Source organism: Ammospiza caudacuta, chromosome 4 (genome assembly GCF_027887145.1).
Source record: "Ammospiza caudacuta isolate bAmmCau1 chromosome 4, bAmmCau1.pri, whole genome shotgun sequence".
Classification (NCBI taxonomy): Eukaryota; Metazoa; Chordata; class Aves; order Passeriformes; family Passerellidae; genus Ammospiza; species Ammospiza caudacuta.
In genome coordinates, this window is record NC_080596.1 from 28,736,336 (window position 1) to 28,758,203 (window position 21,868).

At 48.8% G+C, this 21,868-nt stretch overlaps 1 protein-coding gene across 1 annotated transcript; it reads right to left on the minus strand.

Annotated features, from left to right (window-relative positions):
* Positions 1-474: 474 nt before the first annotated feature.
* On the minus strand, positions 475-20,769 carry NDNF (neuron derived neurotrophic factor). The gene is made up of 4 exons (XM_058803869.1): positions 20,650-20,769; positions 4,415-4,609; positions 3,357-3,481; positions 475-2,493 (listed from the first exon to the last, which is right to left on the minus strand). Exons 2-4 carry the CDS (start codon positions 4,606-4,608, stop codon positions 1,103-1,105), a joined length of 1,710 nt encoding a protein of 569 aa, XP_058659852.1. The 5' UTR covers position 4,609; positions 20,650-20,769; the 3' UTR covers positions 475-1,102.
* Between the last annotated feature and the right edge of the window lie 1,099 nt (positions 20,770-21,868).

Sequence of the window (21,868 nt, forward strand, 5' to 3'; positions counted from 1 at the left end):
AGGCTTTTGAGCCAATGGAGATGACATAGAAAAACAAAGACAATTTAGAAAATATGATATCTAGAAATATAATACCTTAAAGAAATCTACACCATGGAAATAACTGCAAATTAAAAGAAAGTATCTGGGGTTTTGGTAGCACTACCATTCTTGTCAATGGAAAAAATACCATCTTTTCAGCTTACTGTGGTCAAACCCAGCAGCATCCAGAAAGCAAGTGATTCCAATGACAATCTAGCAAAAAAAATAACAAATGACTGTACAAAAGGTCTGCATGGCCTCTAACTCAGACTGCAAGCCATGATGAAACAGGAAAACTAAATTCAGTCCAAGTTTCAGCATGTCTCATCTGTCCCCACACCTGTCTGTGCACATAGAATGTCAAAAAAAAAAAAAAAAAGCCACTTTCTTTGGAGCAGTCAACAAAAAGTCAGTAATATATAATCTAATATTTTTTAATTTTATGTACAGGAATATAACGTTATGGCAACTTTGTACATGAAATACATACAGTATTTAAACATGAAAATCAGCTAGGTAAGAATTTACATTAGCAATGAAACTGCTTCGTATGCAGCCCAGTTAATACTTAGTTTAAATCTGTATTTTATTGGGGGAGATTTTAATAGTTTACAATCATAGAAACATAAACATTTAAAACAAGACTCTATAAAATAATTTACAGAAACCCTACCATCTACACTGAGAGAAAGGGCATATGTCTGTGAGTTGTGTGTGTGAGTAACAAGGTGAACAAATGATGTATCTCAGCCTCTTAAAGTATAAAATAATTTAGAAGCAGTTCATGCAATATGGAAGCAAAGGCGTGCCAGTTCCTCCGAGGTTTTCTCCTACCTTGGACATCTACTGAGCATCACATGTGGGTCACTGGACACACGGTAACACTGCTGCCAGGTGCTACCAGACAGCCTCAGTTCCTCCAGACAATGACTTATGTAAACATAAATATACAAGCTGATATCTTTTCTACACAGTACAAATACAGGTCACAACTTCTCAGCTGTGCGAGTAGTCAATCCGTACACTCGGAAGCAGGATAATGCTCAGTCCGGAGTTCCCCGTGTTCCTCTGTCCAGGGGCACTAACAGAACTTCCTGGTTTTCACCAGTTTGCTCTGGTATTTCACTGAGTGCCCACCGTGCCCTATGACATAAACATCCAGCAGGTAGGACTTGCCAGGCTGCAGGCCTCTGATTGTCTCTGTGGTCACTGCCTTCTGGATGTTCTGGCTGTGGAAGTATTTACACAGAACCTTCTCCGACTTCTTCCTCGCGTCTGGGCCCAAGCACTGGTTCTGCTCTCTCTTCTTCTGCTCTTCGTTGTAATTGTCATCCACCTCCCTCTTGTAGATGCAGAATTTGTTCCTCTCCTGCGTGCCCAGCCACGCCACGGTGACCGAGGAGCACGTGCGGAGCTTGTCAAAGGCTTTGATACGCGTGTCTTCGGGAAGGGAAGGGAAGGCCTGCTTGTTAGGCCTGCTTGTAGCCAGGATCTTCAGCATGGAAGCGCCTTTCTTGCTGCCCTTCAGCCTGATCAGGTACTTGGCTTTTGCTTTCCCCCGGAGCTGGAACTGCCGCACGCCCTCCACGCTTTGAGACAAGAGGAGTTTTCCATCCCTCCTAACTTGGATCTGAACAGCATCCAGGCAGGAATGAACGGAAAAGGTGACTTTTTGGTGAGATGAAACAGGGGCAAAACGTAGAAATTTGGCTCCCTTTCTTTTGATGAACACATCTGTAACTTTGCCATCCTTCAGCTCGACTGTTTTCTGCTTCGCCTCCTCCTTGGTCCTGGCAAAGGTGCCGACATAGGCGGTGCTCATGTTGGTGTTGGTGTTCACTGCAAACATGTCAAAGTAGTACTGCGTGTCTGGCTTCAGGTCAGACACGGTGAAGATGCTCTTGTTCCCAATACAAACTCTGTGCAGATCAACTCTCGGCTTTGGGGACGTTTGCCGCCCAAACTTGGACGATTTTAGGAAACCGCGTTCTTTGCCAGAGTTGTTGTCTGCAGGGAAGCCAAAATGGGCAAAGTCAAAGGGACTGAAATCCAGACCTGGCTTTGGAGCCATCATGAAGGCATCGTCAGAGCTGAGCTTGGCTTCCACAGCACAGAGGCTTTTGAAGTTGTGCTCTTTGTTGATGACGATGCAGTACTGGATGGGCTGTCTCAGTAAGGAGGCCGTGGGGCTCGGCTTCCATGCCAGTGTCACCGTTGTACGTCCCAGGGAGGTGACATCGATTCTGGGATCATAAGGTAACTCAGGATAAGGCTGGTCTGACTCTGGAGTCGTGGTTGCATACACTTTAAAATGGGTGTCTTTCTCTGTGGACAGCAGATCCAGCTGGTACAGCCCAGAGGGGGAACTGGAGGACACAAAGTACTCCACATCATTGCCTTTGTAGGAGAAGAGCTCCGTGCCTTCCTCGTTGGTAATCTGCTGCTTCTGTTGCTCAAGGGGCTCTGGGTCACCTGCAACACAAGCAAAAGAAAACATTTGTACACACTCTCTGCAAATGTGAAAAAACAACTCTAAAAGGCACATTTTACTACATAAGATACAAAAGTGAGATGGAAAAGGAAGGTTTTGTCTTCTGAAGAAGATGTAATTGATCAACACTTACGTCAAAACAGAGAGGAAAGTTGGTTTGGCACTCAGGTTAAACCCAAACACAAAAGAAACTCCACCTGACCAGCGTTAATGGACTCTCATGAACAGTAGCTAACACCTTCCACTGGAGTGTCAGGCATCCCACCTGGAGTTGCCATGCATATTTCCCCAGGGGAAACTCACTCACCTGTCTGTTCCTGGATGTGGACCCTTGGCTTTGGCTGAGTCACACTAAAATTTTGTTGCTAAACACAGTGGGGACCAGAGGTGTGCCTGCCATACCCCGTGGTGTGTGGGACAGGTCAGCACATGTGTCAGAGGCTCTGGCAGCCCTTTTCTCTCCTGAGCAGCAGTTACACAGCTCAGTGTCTGGAGACGAGTCCTTCCAAGGGGTGGGCTCAGTCCTGCTGCAATGCCAGCCCTGCCTCTCCAATTTTAGCTTGTGTAAACACCTCACAGCAAAGCCCCCATCAAAATGAGTCACTCTGGGCAAACACAGTTTGCTCTGGCAGCATTCAGGCCCCTGTGACTGTAACCTCAGCTTTTACTTCTTTGTAGTCCTTGTCCTTCCCATGTTGCTGCCTGTTGTCAATCTCCTGCACTGGAAGACTGAAAAGCAGGAGATCATAAAGACAGGCCTGCTGTGAGACTCAGTGTTTGAGGAACCCTAAATCCAGGACAAAAGCAGGGAAGGGGACAGGGGAAGTTGCTGATGGTTTGTTACCTGATCCTTCCCCACTGGCTTCCTCTGGGAGCTCCTGCACACTCAGTTTCCACTCCAGAGGGGCATCACACGGTGTCACTGTCACTGCTAGGGGAGTGTTGTCCTCTTCAACCACGAAGAAATACCTAGAGGGAGGGTAACAGACCCACATGTCAGGAACTCCTGGTGGCAGCCAGCTGGCAGGGATTGACTGGACACCACCAGGGATGGTCTAGGTGGGGCCACAGAGCCAAAAGGGTTACCAGCAGGCAGAGGGAGCATGGAAAGGCTGGTGGGCCAGAGCTAAGGAGCAGGGCTCACGCTTCTGTGTCAAGGCAGAGCAGAGGGCTTTCTGGCCTCCTGCCATCCCCTCCAGCAGCTTTACTTTCTACTCCCATACTACCTAAATACAAATAATCACAGAGATATTAATAAGGGGAACAGGATCTCTCCTGGAACTTAGGGAGATGCTCTTCCAAGCAGGACACACATTGTATCCAGGCAAGCATATAGAGGTGCACACACACCCAGCTGCCCTCCCACATCCCTCCAGGCACCACACACCGCCTATTGTAAAATGTTCCTCCCCAAAGAAGGCTGGAGGAGGTATGTGGTATGAGGCACAAATTCCCTAAATTCTCTGGAGCCTCAGTTCTTCCCCAGTATTTTCTGACCCACAGGGTGAAGTTTGGGAAGTGGGGATTTCAGACCAGGCTGCCTAATGCTGCTTCTTTAAAGCACCGTAGGGAACAATGAAGAGGGACAAGTGGGGTGGGTCAAGCCTGTAGTTTCTCATTTCCTTCCCGCTCCCCTTGCCTCCAGACATGGTTAGTGGTCCCACTTCAGGGAAATTCTGCAGTCTGGAGGAGCTCTGGGCTTATCCGAGGAATCAAATAAATTGGACAGACCCTCAGCTGGGGAGGCCAGATTGGGCTGCAGGCTCACATGTTTACTTCACCAAACAGAACACTGCCATTTATATTTTTCTGGTTGAGACTCAATTTTGATCTCAAAGCACCCAGCAACCAGAGCTACTGCCTTCAAAGTTCAGCTTCCTCACTTGGGCCAGGCAGAAATACCTTTTAGGGGTGTCTCGAAAGAGGTAGCTGCTGATTTCAGCCCCGTCAGGGATGACTGAGGAGTCGTGGAAGAATGCCTTGTCCCGGATCTGCATCTGGAAGAGCTCCTCATCCCTGGTGGGCAGCTTCTGGGGCCTGGAGCCCAGCGGCAGCAGCAGCAGCAGGAGCGGCAGCGGGCAGCGCAGCAGGAGCATCCTGCAGCAAACAGGGGGGTCTCACCTCAGGAGGGGCACCACGTCTGTGCTGGGACGTGGGCACACCCACAACAACCTCACTGCACTTCGTGCTTTGCAGGCACCTCCACTGCCACACAAACACCAGGAAAACTCGTTGTAAGCACTGAGCTCAGACTGTCACCGCGCTTGGGTGGCACCAAGATTTGCCCATCCTGGGCAGTGACCGAAGCAAGCCCAGGCACTGGTTTCAAGCTGGAATTGCTACCAAAGAGCAAAGCCTTCCACGTGCTTTGCTGAGTAACACTTTGATGTTTTGCCATGGCAGAAACGGAGCAGGCTGGCCTTGGGAGCTACAGCAAGCACAGAGCAGATGGAGGTACATCGCCCTTGCTTCCCCTAGGAGACTTTGGTTGGGCTCCCAACAATCCTCTGGAAAGTAAATATTGCCAGTGAAACTGTTCTTGACAAAAATAGCGAATTAGGAAAACATGTGATACAAACCCACACATATTCAAAGCACATTGGTATTAGCATGCAATTCAGCAGGGCTTAATCCTCAAGCCTGATGGGAATTGCAAAACACAAAAGCAGAGAATCCTTTACAAATTAGGCATAATAATTCATAATCTTAGCCTTTCATTATTATGTCTATAACTAGGTCAGAAATTACTATCCTAACATATACAGTGGGACAGGCTGAAAATCTCCTTTCAGTACAGTAGATGATCTCATCTATAAGGGCTGTGGAATGGGGGGGAGGAAGGGGAAACAGCCCATTTCTGGTACAAATGTATCAAGTTTAAATTATTAAATGATAACCAATTTTAATCAGGAGAAGAAAGGAAAAAAAATGTTTAGGCCATTACCTTAGCTGTGTTAACACTGATTTTGGGGAGAAACACGCTCAAAGCTGAGCTGCCAGGAACAGCTTATCTTGTCTCTAGGCTGAGTGTGCAGTCATGCAGTGCTCTGGGTACTGCACTGTGAAACAATTACTATTTTTTAGCAAACTCTTCTTTTTACTTCAAAGACCAAATTTGTCACTGAGATATTTCCCACCACCCCTAATATTTTATGTAAAAGTAGAAAACATAAAGCTCCTTGAGAAGCGGCACACTGTAGTCCAAGCCACACTACAACTGCTCTTCCTAAATCCCTCTCCCTGCTGCCTCCAGCTCCCCTTCTGCCTGTCCTGCCCTCAGGACAGCAAAACAGCCACCCACAAGCTGCACAGCAGGGTTGCTGACACCAGCAAGGCCATGGAGGGCCATTTTCACCCTCACTTTGCTGCCTCTGCCATTGTTATTTAGTCATTCCTTCCACCAACACGCAGGTTCCCCCCCACTCACCCCTCCTCTCGGCTCGCCCCTGATATCAGCTCGTTCCCTTCCCCCTTTCTACTCTTTTCTCCAACTCCTGCTGTCCAGCTCAGTTCCTTGATCTTTCTATTTTCCCATTGAAATCAGTGATGGGACAGGGAAAACACATGGCAAACTCAGCAGGATCCATGAGCCAGGAGTGACCTGCACCCTCACAGGATGCAACTTTAGCTCTCAAATGGTGTGCTCTGTTATCATTTGGGATGGTTTAATGACAGGCTACTGCAGTGCTCTGCCCTACAGAAGGGAGAAGAGTCCAGGGCTTTACCCAACACATGCCATTGCTACCTACAGGTAAATCCTGATTTAGCTTTCCCAGCCTTTGTCAAAATTTATCCCAAACAGGTCCTGAGTTAGCTTTTGATCACAGTGGATATAGTTCCTCAAATTCAGACTGGAGTGTTGATACTCACCAGCAAAGTTAAAGACATTTCACCTTTTGGAGCAAAGATCATAAGTCAAAATAGTTGCTGGCTTGAGTCACCAAAGCCAGCAGAAAGCTCCTCTCACACAAAGCACGATGAGTTTCGTGTGCTCTAACACGCTGTTTATTGATTTTCCGAGTATTATTTTTGGCCAACAGGGATGAAATTCCTTCCAACTTAATCACAACAGTTACAGCAGATTATTTGGTTAGGTAAGGAACTCTGACGCTTTCTGCAGACAGCGTCCTCCACATGAACCCCCTGAAACTGCAATCCTGTGTATTCCCATAGTCAGTTCCAGTGCAATGGAACCTCTACTAAAATAAACCATTTTGATTATAGGCTAAGCTTCACTTCTTAAATAATTTCACTAGCTAATGCACTTCAAAAACTCCCATAAACAGTGTTTCCGCCCCCCTTAACAGCTACAGAGCAGTGACAAGGTACAGATTTGTCTGCAATTTCTTTATCTAATTATAAAAGCATTTCGGCTTAAAAATAACTCCAAAAAGACACATTAAATTGAGTTCTATATCCCTGCCCATCCCACACATGAAATACCTTGCAAAGTTGTCAACTGTTACTGAAAAAGGAAACTTTAATAATCTCTGTTCTTTGACAAATTAATAGAATTTTGAGTGCTTTCATTTTCAGGTAGCTAACCTCAGAGGCTTAAGATGGGCCCACTTTTCATGCACGACACTTCCAGAAACAGGACAACAGCAAAGAGGCATCCAAACCTGGCTCACAGTTTTTGGAAGCTGTGCTGTCAGTGTTACACCACCCTTTCACACCAGTTAATAAACAGATTTTAGTTTTTGCCGAGCACTCATTATAATTTGGCAGGGTTTCAAACTAAATCCTCTGTAGTTTACTCATGCAAAACATCAAGAGCAAAGCAAAAAGCCCATTTATTCATCCTATGCTTGTTTCTGGGCAAGCTCACCAGTGACTTTGACAGAGTCCCTCAGAAAATGCACTTGCTAGATGTGAGCCTATGAATTCATGCTCTGCCACCCAGTCCTCATAAAATCCCACAACAATTTTCTTGCCTTGGATTCGTTTTTAGAATCTAGGTACAAGCTGAGGCCTAAGCACTGCACTGCTAAGCCACACAAAATACGTGAAATACGTTGTGGTTTTTTTTGTTCTCCAGGCTGTGCCACCTCCTTAAATGTCTTTTATTCTGTTTTCTACAAGTTTGTCTTGCTTTCTTTTCTTTTAAACTCTGAGTCAATATTTTATTGATATATTCCTGCTGACTGGAGGGATTTTCCTGCTGTTTATCACTGAATTTAAGAGAGTGCTAAAACAAACAGTCCTAAGTGAAATAATAAGCACCGTTTTCCTTCTCCAGGATTGCAAAAGTGCCCTCTAATGGCCCGTCTTTACCTTTCACTTCTTCCCCAAACTCTGCCTCGACCGAGCCTCAAACCCAGAGGGAAAAGTGCTGCTGGCTGGGGAGTCAGAGTGAGCATGGAGCATCCCGAGGGTGCCATCTCCTCCAGGCAGGGCTGCTCCCAGGGGACAGGGCCACTCGGTTGTGCCTGCCAGGCACCAGGACACGGAACCCGAGCAGGCTGAGGGATGCCAGGGCAGGTGGCCAGGGTTTCCTTGGGTTTGAACCTGGAATGTGGCAGGGCCGTCCCCAGGTGAGCAGCTCCCAGGCTACACAAACACTGCAGGAGCAAGAGCCAGACCTCAGGGGATATTTGCTTAAAGAGCCCAGCTGTATTTACCTAAAAAGATCAACAGATGAAAAATACATGCTGTACATTGGAAAGGGAGATACATGATTTTAAACACTTCAAAATGCACCACCTTGCCAGAGGCTTGGGGCTTTTTCCTTCTTTCACAAAGAAGAAATAACCATTTTATAAATGGCATTTTATCAAGCTGAGTTATAAGCACATACACGAAAATAATCGTTAAGTCAGGTCGTGGGTTTTATGACAATTACAATTAATTCCTATCTTTTAAATAATCTCCTTACCCAACTTTTCCAAAACCCCATGTACAAAAGCCCTACACAGACTTCTCTCCTGCCTTTGAGACCTCCAGGTATCAAACTCCATCTGCAAATCTCCAGGTAAACTGCAATTAGGACCAGAAGTGGAGAGGATAATGGGATTTACAGCTGGCTTGGGTCCTGAGTTGAGGGACAAATTAACTGGAGCTGTGGCAGCACCTCATGGGGTTTTCCCACAGGCTCAGCAGGGCACATCCTCAACCCAAGCCAAATGAAATCCCCCCATTTTTGATTTCCCTGCTCAAGCCTATGGTATTTTCTGGCTGACCTTTTTTTCCAGCACTGAAATGCAGCTGTGCAGGGTATACTCTGTAAGGGATCAGAGGCTCCCTGCCTGCATCCCACCACAGAAACCCCACCCAGCAAGACAAGAATCCATTTTGTTTGGCTCTTGGTGATCCAAGCAGTTGGATCTGTTTGGGCTTCAGTGTGCATTTATTTCACACAGGTACTTACCAAACACACCCATGCCATGGAAAAAGGGAGCAAAGTACTGGATTCACCACACGCAACACCGGTACCTGTTCACAGTCATCTTCCTTGATCTATGGAAATAATTTGCTTTACTCCTCAACTGTCACCCAGACCTGTGAAGGACTTACAATACCAAAACAAAAAAGATCTGGGTTTACCTGAAGCAAATCTGTCTGGGATAACCAAACCCTCACGAAAATTACAGAGAGTGGGAAGAGCACAACTGTAATTTAGTGAGGATAATTTCAAGGCACTGCCTGACACCGTGCTTTTGTGTTGCATTTCTTCTCTTTTTATTGTATGGGTGGTTAACTTTTTTTCCTCCTTACGTCCTATTTTTAAACTCTGGTGTGCTGGGGGTGGGGTTTTTTCTGTTTACATTACCCGTGCTGCATCTCATAATAAGTCTGCAGATTTATTGACGTGATTTAAGTCCAGCTTTGGAAATAAAAGGGCACTGTGTGACTTCTTTGACTTATTATAGGAATGCTGCAAGTAAAGAGCCTGTGAGCTTTTCCATTATACACTCCATTTCCAGAGATATATGCCACAAATACATGCACCTCAGCACACAGAGTTATCACCTGAGCAACAGAGGAGTTTAAAAGTGCTTATAAATTTGGATTGCAATGCAATTAGTTACTTTTAATGTGCAAACAAGGAAAAATCATACCTTTGCAATTTAAGCATTTACTGGGAGCTGCTCAGTTTGTTTGTTTAGGGGGAGACCAGAGGGGAAAAGTGAAGGCCTGTTGTTTAATGCTGACTTTTCCCTAAAGGATGTGGAAAACGCTTGGTATGTTTTTCATTTGGGCTTTTTTGTAGTTCCTTTTTTTTTTTTTTAAATCATCGCTTTTGAAAACTTGCTGTCTGGTCCTGCCTGGAGCCTGGGGAAAAGCAGGGGCCAGGCAGGGCTGTGAGACCTCTCCAGGGGCTTGGGACAAGAAATGCAGCCCCAATAGGGATGCAAGGCTGTATCACTGTCTCTGTGGATTTTAAAGACCAATTTTTTGTGTAGTGCCACAGTCAGCTTGATGTGGCAGCTCCCATTGGCAGGACCAGCTGTAACTGGGAGGGCAGGAGCTCTCAGGGACCTGTAATCCATGGATTAAAGCTCCCCAAGTACACAGGGACACGACAGACTATAATGGTGCCTTTGAAGCACGGAGGCTCCACCGTGTCAATAACCTGTGGATTAACCAAGCACCTCTTGCAATTCCAACTCAACCCACAACTTTCCTCTGCTGGGAAAATTATTGTTTTAGCCAAGCAAATCGCTGTGGCATTACAGGGAAAAAAATACAACCATTTAAAAATAGGAAGGTTTGAAGAAATAAGGGTACATTTCTACCAAATCTTAATGAACAGCAGTGGCAGTGAGCTACAGCTTGGGGGAGAGGCTAACTCCAAAGGGGCATCATTAGAAAACGCAGAGCTGTCTCAAATTAGACATGTTGCATGAAAAGCAAACATACTCGGGGAGATAGGGTATCAAAAAAATCAAATTTTACATGGACTATTTTGTTTCTAAGCTGAGACTTATTTATTTTTCCACTTTCAGTGGAAACAGATTCAACCCTGATCACATCAAAATCGTCACCCTGGAGCTGGTGGCAGCTGGACACTTCAAAAACCAGCTGAGCCAGGAGATGCCATTTGGGACGCTCAAGGAAATGCCTGATAGTTCTCCTTGTTTCAATCAGAGACCACATACCAGCGCTCCTCTCTTTCACAGCCACCTCTGCCCACGGGACTCAGCACCGAGTGTCAAACCCAAACAAACAGCGCGTCCCCGGCGGCCCCTGCTACAATGCTCAGCTTGTTCCGCGCCTCTCCCTGCGAGGGGGTGGCAGCGGCACGGGAAGCAGGGATGTGCTGGAGCACGGGGAGGCAGCCAGCTGCCAGCCCTCCCCCCAGGACAGATGTTACCTCCCCTGGCCACTCCAGCACCGGCTGGGTCCCTGCTCCTCCTCCCAAGCCCGTACAAAGCTCCAGGTGGCTGGATGTCACTCCTGGAGAGGGCAGGCATCATGGGATAGGTGACTGGTACCAGCTCCTGCAGAGGAAAATATGTCACACTCGGAGAGTCTGACCCAACTCGGAGTAGAGGAAGTTTTTCCATAGTCACAGCAGGGGTTGAGCCCCAGTAGGAGAAATAAGGTAAAGAAATGTCAGTTTGCACAACCAGGCCATTTCAGATAACCAGCCCCGAATGCCACACAGCTCTACCACAAATCTTTCAGCGCAAGCGCTGGGGGTGTTTTATAATGGAAAGTAATTATTATCCCCTTGTTACGAGCAATAAAAGTAGGGCAGAGACTTTCCTTGTTCAAGGAAATCCCAATATAATCCTTTCCTTTAATCATAAAACAATAGCTACTTTCCTTGGCCAAGGCATTCTGCCTTCAGCGCAGCTCTCCGGGTGTAGGTTGCTCTCTCTCTGTAATGAATTTCAGCAAGGGGATTAGCGGGGAGGAACACACAAACTATTACAAATTACAACCAAACCAGCCTGTTGGTATTTGCTGCAGAGTTTCCCACTGTTCCTCTGGAATACTTCAGGATGACATTATGAGTGAGCGCCCTCGACAAAATCCTCCAGGGACGGCATGAAATGTCAGGGCATGATACAGAGCAGGAACAGAACCAGGATCTGCATCCTCAAACTGCTGGGGCAGGAAGGCTTGGGAAGGTGCTACAACACAAACCCAGAGCCATTAACTTCATTAACTACCAAAGGAGCTAAGGTTGCTAGAGCTATTCCTGGGGAATACTGCTGGCACAGCAGCTGCTCCCGAACAAGGTGTTTGCTAAAGGGGAGAACACGAGGGGCTGGCACAGGGAGCTGTGGGACAGGCAGGGACAGGCAGGTCACCAGCGTGACTCCCAGAGCAAGAGCAGAGGAAGCTGAGCTCCAGCAGCTCCAGCCAGAACCTGAGCACTCACATTCTGTGGAAAGCTGTGCCACGAGCACACTGGAATTCCTTATGCACTTCTCCCTTTCTAGTTTTTGGTTGGTGATTTATAAAGGGAATATTGCTTGGAAAAGCTGTCAAGTGCAGAGGGGCTGATTCCCACAGCTTCCACCAGACATGCAGTTTCCCTCTGTGTCAGGAACACCACCACACACATACACAGGATTAAAAACCACAGCCAGCCCACAGGCATTGCTATTCCCACTCACTTCCCTACCTCTACACACACAGTATTCCCACAACAGTGACTCAGGAATTCTCCTTTGCCATGTCACCACACCACCTTTATTGCCACCAAGGGTTTCTCACCTGCCATGGCACAGAGAAAGGGCAGCAGCTTTCCAGAAAGCTGGAAGAGCAGAGCAAAACAGCAGCAGTAACAATGCATGGTGCTTGTCTGCAATGCTTGGGGAAGAGACTGCATCCCTGTGCTGCCACCAGAACAGTGTCCTGCAGTGGTGCTGACCCGAAAGGAATGATGAGTTTTCCTACTCAATTCAGAGTTTGGCCCTGTTTTTTCTAATATCTAATCCAAACCTCCTCTGGCACAGCTTGAGGCCATCTCCACTTCTCCTATTTGGGAGTAGAGACCACTACATATTACTGGTAACCACAGTAATATATGTTATATTTATAGCTGATCCCTCAAAATTTCAAATCCCTGAATTATCATCTGAACACAAATCTTTCTGATTGCACTTACTATCCAAAACTGGATTCGGTTTTAGTATTTTCTACCTTCTGCTTTAAAAGTATGCAAAGGAAACCTTAGGCCCTGCAAGTCCTTAATGAACCCTCAAGGTGCTCTCATAATGATTTGTTGCATATCAGAGTAACTTCACAGATGCTGTGTCTCATTTTCCCTAGCTGAAAAAGAGCTGCTGAAAATGTGTAAACATTTGTCAAGTGTTTGAAAGTGGAAAGTATCAAATGTAGTGCTGAAGCTGTTGGTATTTACATATTTCTACCAGCAATTCTTAGTGTTAGACCTGGCAGATCTCAGTCACAGCAACAAAGACTCTAAGATCCAGCATGGATATTGCCTCCCACATGGATCCCCACCATCCCCAGGAAGCAGCACACACCATTTCTTAGCACTGGTTCCTGAGGGGCTGCAGTGGCTGAGAGCCAGGATGGCTCATCCTGGGTGAAGCACATCCAGCCTCAGCACTGCTCCTGGGTGCCACTCAGCAAACCCCTCCTTTGCATGCTCACTTTTAGACAGGACTATGAGAACGAGCAGGAATGCTCACACTTCCTAAATCTTGTATTTACTCCCCCAGCATCCTGCTTAAGAAAAGACACAGATTCCAACAGATAAATTAGCTCAATACATTAGTGAAAGTTGTTACTGGAGGGCATGAGCTGCTTCCTAATTTCTCAGCTAGCTACCTGCTCTCCCCACCATGGTGCCTGACATTTCCCACTGCTTCCAGAGAAAATCCAAACTTCCCCCAGCTGCTCACCCCGCATCACTCAACCCCTCCAGTGCTAAGAAGCCATGGCAGAGCAAAGATTTGACTCCAAAGGGCACTGATGAGGAGACAGTGAGGCAGAGCCATGGAGATTGCCTTGGTCAGAGCTGACACAGGCTCACCTCTCTGGAGAGGCTGGAAGAGCCCACGAGTTCAGGCACAGCTCACCAGCCCCCAGCCCATCACACCAAAGCAGGACAGGAGCACATTTGGGGACTGCCAGTCTTCAGTCTTCCTTCTAACACTTTGATGTTTTTTAAGCAGTGGACTTGTGCATTTCCAAGCTGCAAAGTCCTTCCCTGCAAAGTGAAGAAGGGATGGGTACTCCAAAGGGATATGTGGCGCCAGAGGTTCAAACCTGCCAGGGTCACCTGCACAGCTGTGGTAAGGGGTCTGAAAAATCAGATTGTTGCAAGGGTTGGTTTCAGCTCCACTTTGCTGCTGGGCCAGTGTTTATTTGTGCAGGCTGGCAGGGGAAAGGTTATCCCTTTATGTGCTGGCTGCCAACAAAAGCCGAGGGAGCCCGTGCGGGCAGGGAGGCCAGGCTGTCATGGGTGAGCGAACATCCAAACAGCCCCAAAACCTCCTCCAGCCCTCTTATGGCAACCATACATCCCAGGCTGACAGAGCAGGAAAGGAGGGACAAGAAGGGAGGAGTTCCTGCATTCAGAAAGGGGGAAGACGTGGTGAGAGCTCTGGTGTGGGATCCAGTGCTGCTTTCCGGGGGTGTCCGTCCACCAGCGACTGGAAATGGCTACAGCATTCTTGGATAAAGCTCCTGCTAAAGGATAAAACGTCATTCCAGCATCACTGCTGATCATTGCTAAACCCAAAAAGCTGTAAATTCATAAAACACTATCTGCTCCTTGGTGCTTTGTCCCCTCAAAGCATCTCAGCAGAGGCTTGGCCATGAGGGGAGCTCTGCCCCCGGGCCCCACTTTGCCCCCACACCTTTCAACCAAGGGCCACGAGCTGGCGTGTGCCCAGCCCCAGGGTGAACAGACCCTCAGGGACCCCACAGTGCCCAGAGGGATGCTCATGCACCCTGTGAGCAACAGGCTGAGCCAGAGCATGGTTTGGGCTGCTAGAAACGCACTGTGCTGAGGTCTATGAATTTTGCATTTTCTAGTTGAAGTCCTAATTGCCTGGATTTTCTCATAAACACCTTGCAACTGCTTTTTGTTAGATGAGAGGGAATTAGAATGCGCTCCATAAATTAACATAGCAGATTTCTTTCCCTGAGTCTGCCACCCTGCTATCACACACTTGCAAGAGATGTCTTAGAGTCTTGCTTTAAAATACCTGCTTAATTCAAACATTAAATTTAGACTTGTTCACATGATGTGAGAGGGTCTTAAAACCTACTTATTTTCTCTCTTATTTTTTTTCTGACTATTGTACTCTAACAGGATTATAAAAGTTTTAATCGACTGATATTAAATCTTCCCTGCAAAATTGTAACTTTAATACCCCCTAGGACCATTAGACTTTTATTCATTATTTCTCATTACTGAAAAATCAGTTTCAAAGAGCCCCTAGGGTCTTCCCCAAATAAGGGTAAGATCCTATTAGTCGTACAAATCATACTCAAGTAAGTAATTCTTACCCAGGAGAGAAAACCCCCAGGGAATTAAACACAGATTTAGTAGCCAAAGGAAGGGAAGGAACAGGGACTAAAAACTGTTTATGCTGCACATTGATGTTTTCCTTCGCATCCAGAGACCAGCTGGCAGCTCCAAGACACTTGGCTTTCCTACACCATCACAATCCCAATCTGTAAACTGCTAAATTTCCATCAGATTTCTGGATTTCAGAATGCTGGGACACATTTAGACTGTTTGACTAAAAACAAATTAGCAGTAAATCTGCTGCACCTAAACAAAGTAGAGAGAGACAAAGAGAGGGAGCACTCACTTCTTCACAATATTCTGGCTGCTTTGTACAAACATCTTCCCTGTCTGACCATCCCTGCAAATGTGTGTGAGGAAACCACGATCCCACCGTGCCTCAGCTCGTCTGGGGCTGCTCTGTCTTGGTACTGAGCAAGTTAAAGGTGAGAAAGATGAAAAGCATCATTTTTCTCACCCCCTAATAAAGTTTCAACAAAGTTGTGTTTCCTCAAGTAATACAGGGGGGAAAAAATAGACTCAATTAGGCAAACAATGCTTTTCCCCTGTAAATCACAGGGGAGGTGTCGGCCTCGGTGCTGTGTCACCTTGGGAGCGTGCGAGGGTCACACTGGAGGGGCACTCATATCCGGACCCGTGGAGCAGGGAATGAGGCAGGAGAGATAAATTATTGCCTCTTGCTGCTCAGTTTTCCAGGTGCTAGCAGCAAGTACCCACTGCTTCCTATCTCAGCTGTCACACAAGCAACAAACATCTCTCTAACCCCTGAGTTTAATTACCCTGAAGCCAGAGCAGTCTCACTTCAGGCCAAACCTGAACAGCCCTGAGAAATCGGTGAGAAAAGCTGACAGTACCTGCCTGGGTGTGAGGGCAGAGCCCAGGGCGAGATGCTCTGTGCAGGATCTGCTGCTCCCCTCTGGTAACTCAGGCATGTTTGTGCTCAGTGAAGCTGCCCTGCAGTGGGGCTGGCTTCTCAGGCCGCTCCTGCTGCTGATTACTCCAGTGACATTCAAAACCCATCCTGTAAAATGCCCCCCATAAGGTTATTGGGGAAGCTGGACTATCAGCTACCTCACACATGAGGTGACATGACACACTGCCTGTTTCTGACGTGTCCCACATGACTGACGTGCTCCCTGTGGAGCAATCAAAGCCAACCATGCAGTCATGAGATTTTCAGCTGGTTCCTGTTGCAGCTCTGTGTTAACATTTATCCTTTTCCTGTGCAGTGGATGTCCTTGCATGCAGCAAATGAGAAAATGAATTCTGAGAGAAGAAACTTCTTTCTAATATTTGTTCTCTTTCTCTCACATCTGAATGTATTTCCAACTTTAAGCACACTCTCCTGGAGTTATGATTTATTATCCTGACCTGTTTCCTAATCTAAGGGCAAATACTTCCTCTCTAATGACATCTTGTTAAAGTTTTCAAACAACATCTCCTCAGCCTTCAAAGCTCCTTCCATCTATCCACAAGCTTATTTGAGTTGTCTTCTCAGGCAGAAACTATCCCTGTTTGATCTAATGAGGATTTTTGCCACAGAAGTACATCTTGTGATGTGAAGCAGAACAGTTTCTGCACTCTGCCTTTTCCCCAAAGCAACGCTCGCTCACTCACTGCTCTACTCATGAGATAGCAGAGCTCAAGCAGTACTTAAGTCCCTTCTCACTGGTCTTACCTGGGATATTCTCCTTCCTTGGGTGTAATTCTGATTCCATCCAGTTTACTGCCCATACAGTCAGTGACACCAAAATGCAGAGCTCACCAGTGCTCAGTGTCACACCAGGTGCTCCATGGTCAGGTAACCATCGGTCTCATAGCCCGTCTGTACTCTCTCACAGGGAACTTACATTCCAAACATGCATTCCTTGATCCTATAAACTAGCTGGGGTTATCCTCCCCGAAGCTGGGGCATTCCCAGCAGCATGTGCACCAATCTGTAAGAGTTTGCAAACTTGTTTTTTGCAAACATCCTTCCCTCCTTCAGCCCAGTCCGCTCTTCTCTGCATTTTATAACCAAACAGAAAAAAAAAAAACAAACCAAAAGAAAGCAAACTCTCCCGCTTTGCTTTACCTCTCACGAGTGGCCAAGCTGGCAGCCCCGAGCAGCTTTATTGCCCTCCGAGTTACCAACCTCACCCCTTCGGGTGCCGGGAAGGAGGAACGCGAAGGAGAAACGCGGAGCTCTCTGAGCTGCCCCTAATGCAGAAAACGTGCGCGTTCGGCGGGGGCGAATGGAAAAGCGCCCGCCCTGCCCGCAGTGGCCATCGCTACAAATTAGCAAAGCTGCCTGCAGCCAAATCCAGCCAGGCACTGGGAAGATAAATACCCACTTAGCACAGCAAAACAAAACCAGCCCCAGAAAGATGCGAGACCCCGAAGGGAGGACTGAAACAGCCCCTTGCAAACAGTGAAGTAATGGGCTTACATTTTTATTATTCGTATAAAGTTTAGTGACTTCAAAATGAACGCGAAGGCAAGCAGGACTTGTTATCCCACTAAAATCTGTGCTGTAACTGAAGCCAGTGCCCAGATGTTCCGTGGTAAAATCCACCGCCTCGCTGCTTAAAAGCACCACATACCCTGACGTACAGTCCTGGCTTGCCTTTATCCAAACCTACTTAGATTCTGGATTGTTTTTCTAGCAATCCTTTTAACTGCCATGGGAAGCATAAAAGGTGGTCTCCTACAGAACCACTTGGTACCAGCTTGAAATGTAACAATTTGCAGAAATAAATCAGGATTTCTTTTTAATAAACTGTTTATCGCCAGCCTCTCGAGACATAAATCGTAGAAGAAAAAGCAGGATCTGAGTTTAATAAACACCTCATCTTCTTATATATATTAAGGCAGAAGACCCTGGCACACTTCAGAGTGAAACATCCAGCAAACAGCCTCCATCCAACCCTGCTGAGGGCATGGCACGGAGCAGAAGGCCACTGCATGGATGGAGCTTTCAGGAAAGGGTTTATCCCTTCATTTTTAGGGGACATCTAAGGTAGTCAAACCTTCTAAGAGGGACAAAGGGGACTTGAGGACGCCCTTGCTGCCCCTGCACGCAGTTCTGCTCTGTGAGCAGGGTTGCTTTGAGGCAGCCTGGGCTCTCGGAGCACTGAAGGATGCTCAGGTTCCAATGAGCTGCACTCAGAGCCATGGCACCGAGCCTGCATCCCAGCCTGGCTCACAGGAGGAGGACAGGGATGCTGGGAAAGCCCCGCAGATGGGCCGGAGCTACGTGCCGGGAGCGCCGAAGGACACACGAGCACCGGCTCTGCAGCGAAGGCATTGTAGCCGAGCGGGGAAGGCAGCGCAGGCGTGACGTGATTTTGAACAGCTTGCTTGACAGTTTGCACCAGATTGTATTTATAAACATTGGGGAAACCTCAGAGCTTTTCCTCCGTGTTTCCGAAGTGCTCACCCACAACAACACAGGCGCGCGCGGCGATCCTACACAGCTCTGCTTCGCCTTGCTGACAAACTTCTCACAATTAAGGAAAGGGGCCCAGAGTCATCTCGGTGGGATCAGCATCCCACACAGTGCTCAAATTCCCTCTCATTTCACCACCAAATCCTGACCGTCTCCAGGGCAGCTGGGACATGAGGTGACCTGCAGGCCCATGACGCCAGCAGCATGTCACACACGTGTGCCACCGCCTGCCAGGTGTGGTGGCACCAGGGAGCTGCTGGCAGAGCCCAGCATGTCCCCACTCAGGAGTGGCACATGCATATTTTGTCACTTCACTGGCAGGGCTGCAATGATATGCTGTAGTGCCCACCCTCCGCAGCACAGAAATCAACAGGATTTCTGTCCAGGGCCACACAGAGACAAGGAGAGTGGGATGCACCTACAGTCCTCATCATGGAAACGTGACAAGGAATTTTGCAGACGTATTATAAAGCTCTCAGAAAATTAAGAAGGGCTCATTATCTGCTGACACAGAAAGCTCACGAGGAACAAACATCACTGTGCTCACAACAGGGTCAAACAGCCACAGAACCCTGGATACACCCACACGTGATGCACTACTGCCTATCTCACCACTTTCTTAATGGTCAAACTAGAAGGTAAAAATCACCCAGCATTTTAACAAGTCCTCCTCTGCTTCAAATATCAGCAAGTTTTAAATTCTAGACATTGCTCTGAGCACTTCAGAGAGTTGCAGTGGCACTAGAAAGCTGACCTGGGCAGCTCTCCTGCAGGAACGTGTTTTGCTGTGAGGCAGGAGAGCATGGCCAGGAGGATCAGGCATTCTTGACAAGAAGCAATCCAAAGTACCATTCCTAAAATAGTTCAGATTCAGCAATTTTCAAAGTAGGCTGAGCAGAAACACAAAGTTTTTCCCCCTCCTCCTTCATGGCACAGCCAAGGATGCTGATGGTGTCCAGCACCCAAGGGCTGTTTTTATGGAAACCAGGCTATGGCCAAGCCTGCAGTGCCTGGTCAGGGTCACCATAAATCACTCGCTGCCAGCCGCCCAGGGAGGAATTCACCCTCACATCACTCTCACCCCTTCCACTTTTACAGACACAACTCCACTGTCTCAACCAGGCATGAAATGGGTGGGAGCCCAGCCTCAGCGCTGGGTGGGCTGCCAGAGCAGCCTGACTAAGGGATGCTCCAGTGGAGACGGTGCCACACTTGACGGTGCCACTGAATGTCTCCTGCTATCTAAGGCTGCTCACAAACAGCCAGCTAGAACACGGAGATCGGGAATTTACGGCAGGGACCTTGCCTCCCATCTGAGCTCGCCTCCTGCGGCTCAGTCTAGCCACAAGAACAGCGATACTGTTTAATTGTTCTAATTAACATTGTAACTAGATGCTAACCAGCTCCTTTGGTGGGGAGAGGAAATCCCAGGGAAGCTGCAAGCTTCAGGACCCGCTGTCTGAAACCATCCTTCCAGAGGCTGCCTAGCCCACGTCGGTGTCGACCGGGATGATTTCCAGAGCAGCCCCGGGCGGCATGGCACAGACAGGATCACGATCATCCCTGGCATCACGCTAACCCGTCCGGGGAACCAGGGCATTGCTACCGCTCAAGTGTTAAATTCATCTAGAACAAACACGCTCAGAGAATCACCGCTTTTCAAAACCCAGCGCTAAGGTTTAAATACATAAAAGTTATATCTGCAAGTGATTAAAGAGCGCTTTGTAGCCATTGTCTCTGCGCTGTTGAAATAAAAACAGAACCAAGGCTGCACGTAGCAAACCTCAGCACTTAGATCCTACCGTAGAGTTTTCTGTCTGCTTTTTTTCGGTATCCACTTTTTCTACCCCGAGAAGCACGAATGATGCTGGCGGAGCCGGAGCCGCTGCCCGCCTGGCACACACCGGCTCCGCGGCAGCCGCACGGGCTGCGGGGCACAGGGCCGCCGTGGGCTGCAAGAGGGCAAAACCGGGGAGGAAAAAACAAACCTCGAAGGCGAGGGAGGGATCCGGGAGGGCGCCAGGCTTTCTCCCGGCAGCATCCCGCAAAAGCCGCGGCGCAGCAGTGCCGGGACGCGGGCTCAGCGCCACAGCCGCGGCTGCAGGGACGGCGCCGGGGTGGCCGCGGCCCCGCTCCGGCCGAGGCTCCCGCAGCCGGGTCGGGGCACCGCGCCCCCCGCCCGCCCCGGGGCAAGCGGAGCGGGCTTTGCCGGCGGCCCCGCTCCCCGCCCCGCTGCCGGTGCCTTACCTTGCGGCGTCCGGTCCCGTCCCGTCCCGTCCCTCCCGCGGCGGGGGAGGCTTGGGTTGATTTTTAGGGGGGCGGCTGTTGACCTAGCCCCCCGCTCCGGTGCAGACGGGCTGCAGCGGGGACTGTGTCACGCACGTCCCTTTGCGCTTTATAGCCCCTTCCCTTCCCCACCCCTCCCCGCGGGGAAGGGAAAAAAAAAAAAAAAAAAAAAGGAGGAGAAACAACAAAAAGCTGGGGAAAGAAGCCGGGAGCCCGGCGGGCACCCGCCGCTACCCGGGGCGAGGGCACGGCTCCGGCTTCGCCTCCCGGGAGGAGCCGCGGGGCGGCCGAGCGCCGGCAAAAGTTTGGCGGAGGGGGCGCGGAGCAGCGGCGCCCGGCGCGTCTCGCTGCTGCTGCCGCCGGGGCGGGCAGGGGTGCCCCGGGGCGCGGCCGCCCCGCCCCGCCACCGCTCCGCCACCGCAGGGGCGGGCCCGGGGGGAGCCCGCGGCACCGCGGGGAGCCCGGCACGGCCCGCCCGCCCCGCGCAGGGGCAGCGCCGCCCGGCTTTGTGCCGCGCTCGGCCGCGCTGCCAGAGCCTACTCAACATCCATCTTGGAGGGCTGGATCCTGCCCGAAAGCGAAGCCGGGACGGGGGAATGCGGGGGCCCGGAGGACGCGGCGCTCCCGCTCCTCTTTCACGCGGGCGCTGCTTGAATCGGTCGGGGCTGCGGGAACGCTGCGGAACTTCCTAGCAGCGATGGAGGCGGGAGAGACCGTCAAGGATGCGTGAGATACGGGATTTACTAAACCCTCCTGCAACTGAGCAAACGGGTCTCGAAGCTACACGTTCAACCTCTCACCTTGTCCCTCATCACGTTTTGGTCAGAGGCAGCTTTCAGGTTTGAGGGCCGAGGGACAATTTTCTTACTATTACCTGAGAGCTGCAATGAAAAGACAAAAACGATCCTTTGCCATTTAAAAACAAACCCATCTCTTTTTGTTTCCTTTCTGGCACATCAGTCATAAAAACGCCAAGTGCTACATAAGCATTAAACAACTTATTACTGATAGCAGCTGATGGGTAATTCCCAGCAGCTAATCATTCCTGCCCTATTATTTCAACAGATTTGGAGAGTAAAAATTAAGTAAACCCTCTCTTTTTTTTTCTTTTTTTCCTTTGCAAGACAGCTGAGCAAATCTGACAGCAATGTCTCAGGAGAGGGATGCAAATTGTCATATA

What these genes read in the sequence shown, in the direction of transcription:
- NDNF (XM_058803869.1), bottom strand. Translation starts at nt 4,608, where the DNA reads ATGCTCCTGCTGCGCTGCCCGCTGCCGCTCCTGCTGCTGCTGCTGCCG. An exon ending in TTTCGAGACACCCCTAAAAG is followed by an intron (nt 3,482 to 4,414) that starts GTATTTCTGCCT and finishes CCCTCCCTCTAG; the next exon opens with GTATTTCTTCGTGGTTGAAG. An exon ending in AGCCAGTGGGGAAGGATCAG is followed by an intron (nt 2,494 to 3,356) that starts GTAACAAACCAT and finishes CTTGTGTTGCAG; the next exon opens with GTGACCCAGAGCCCCTTGAG.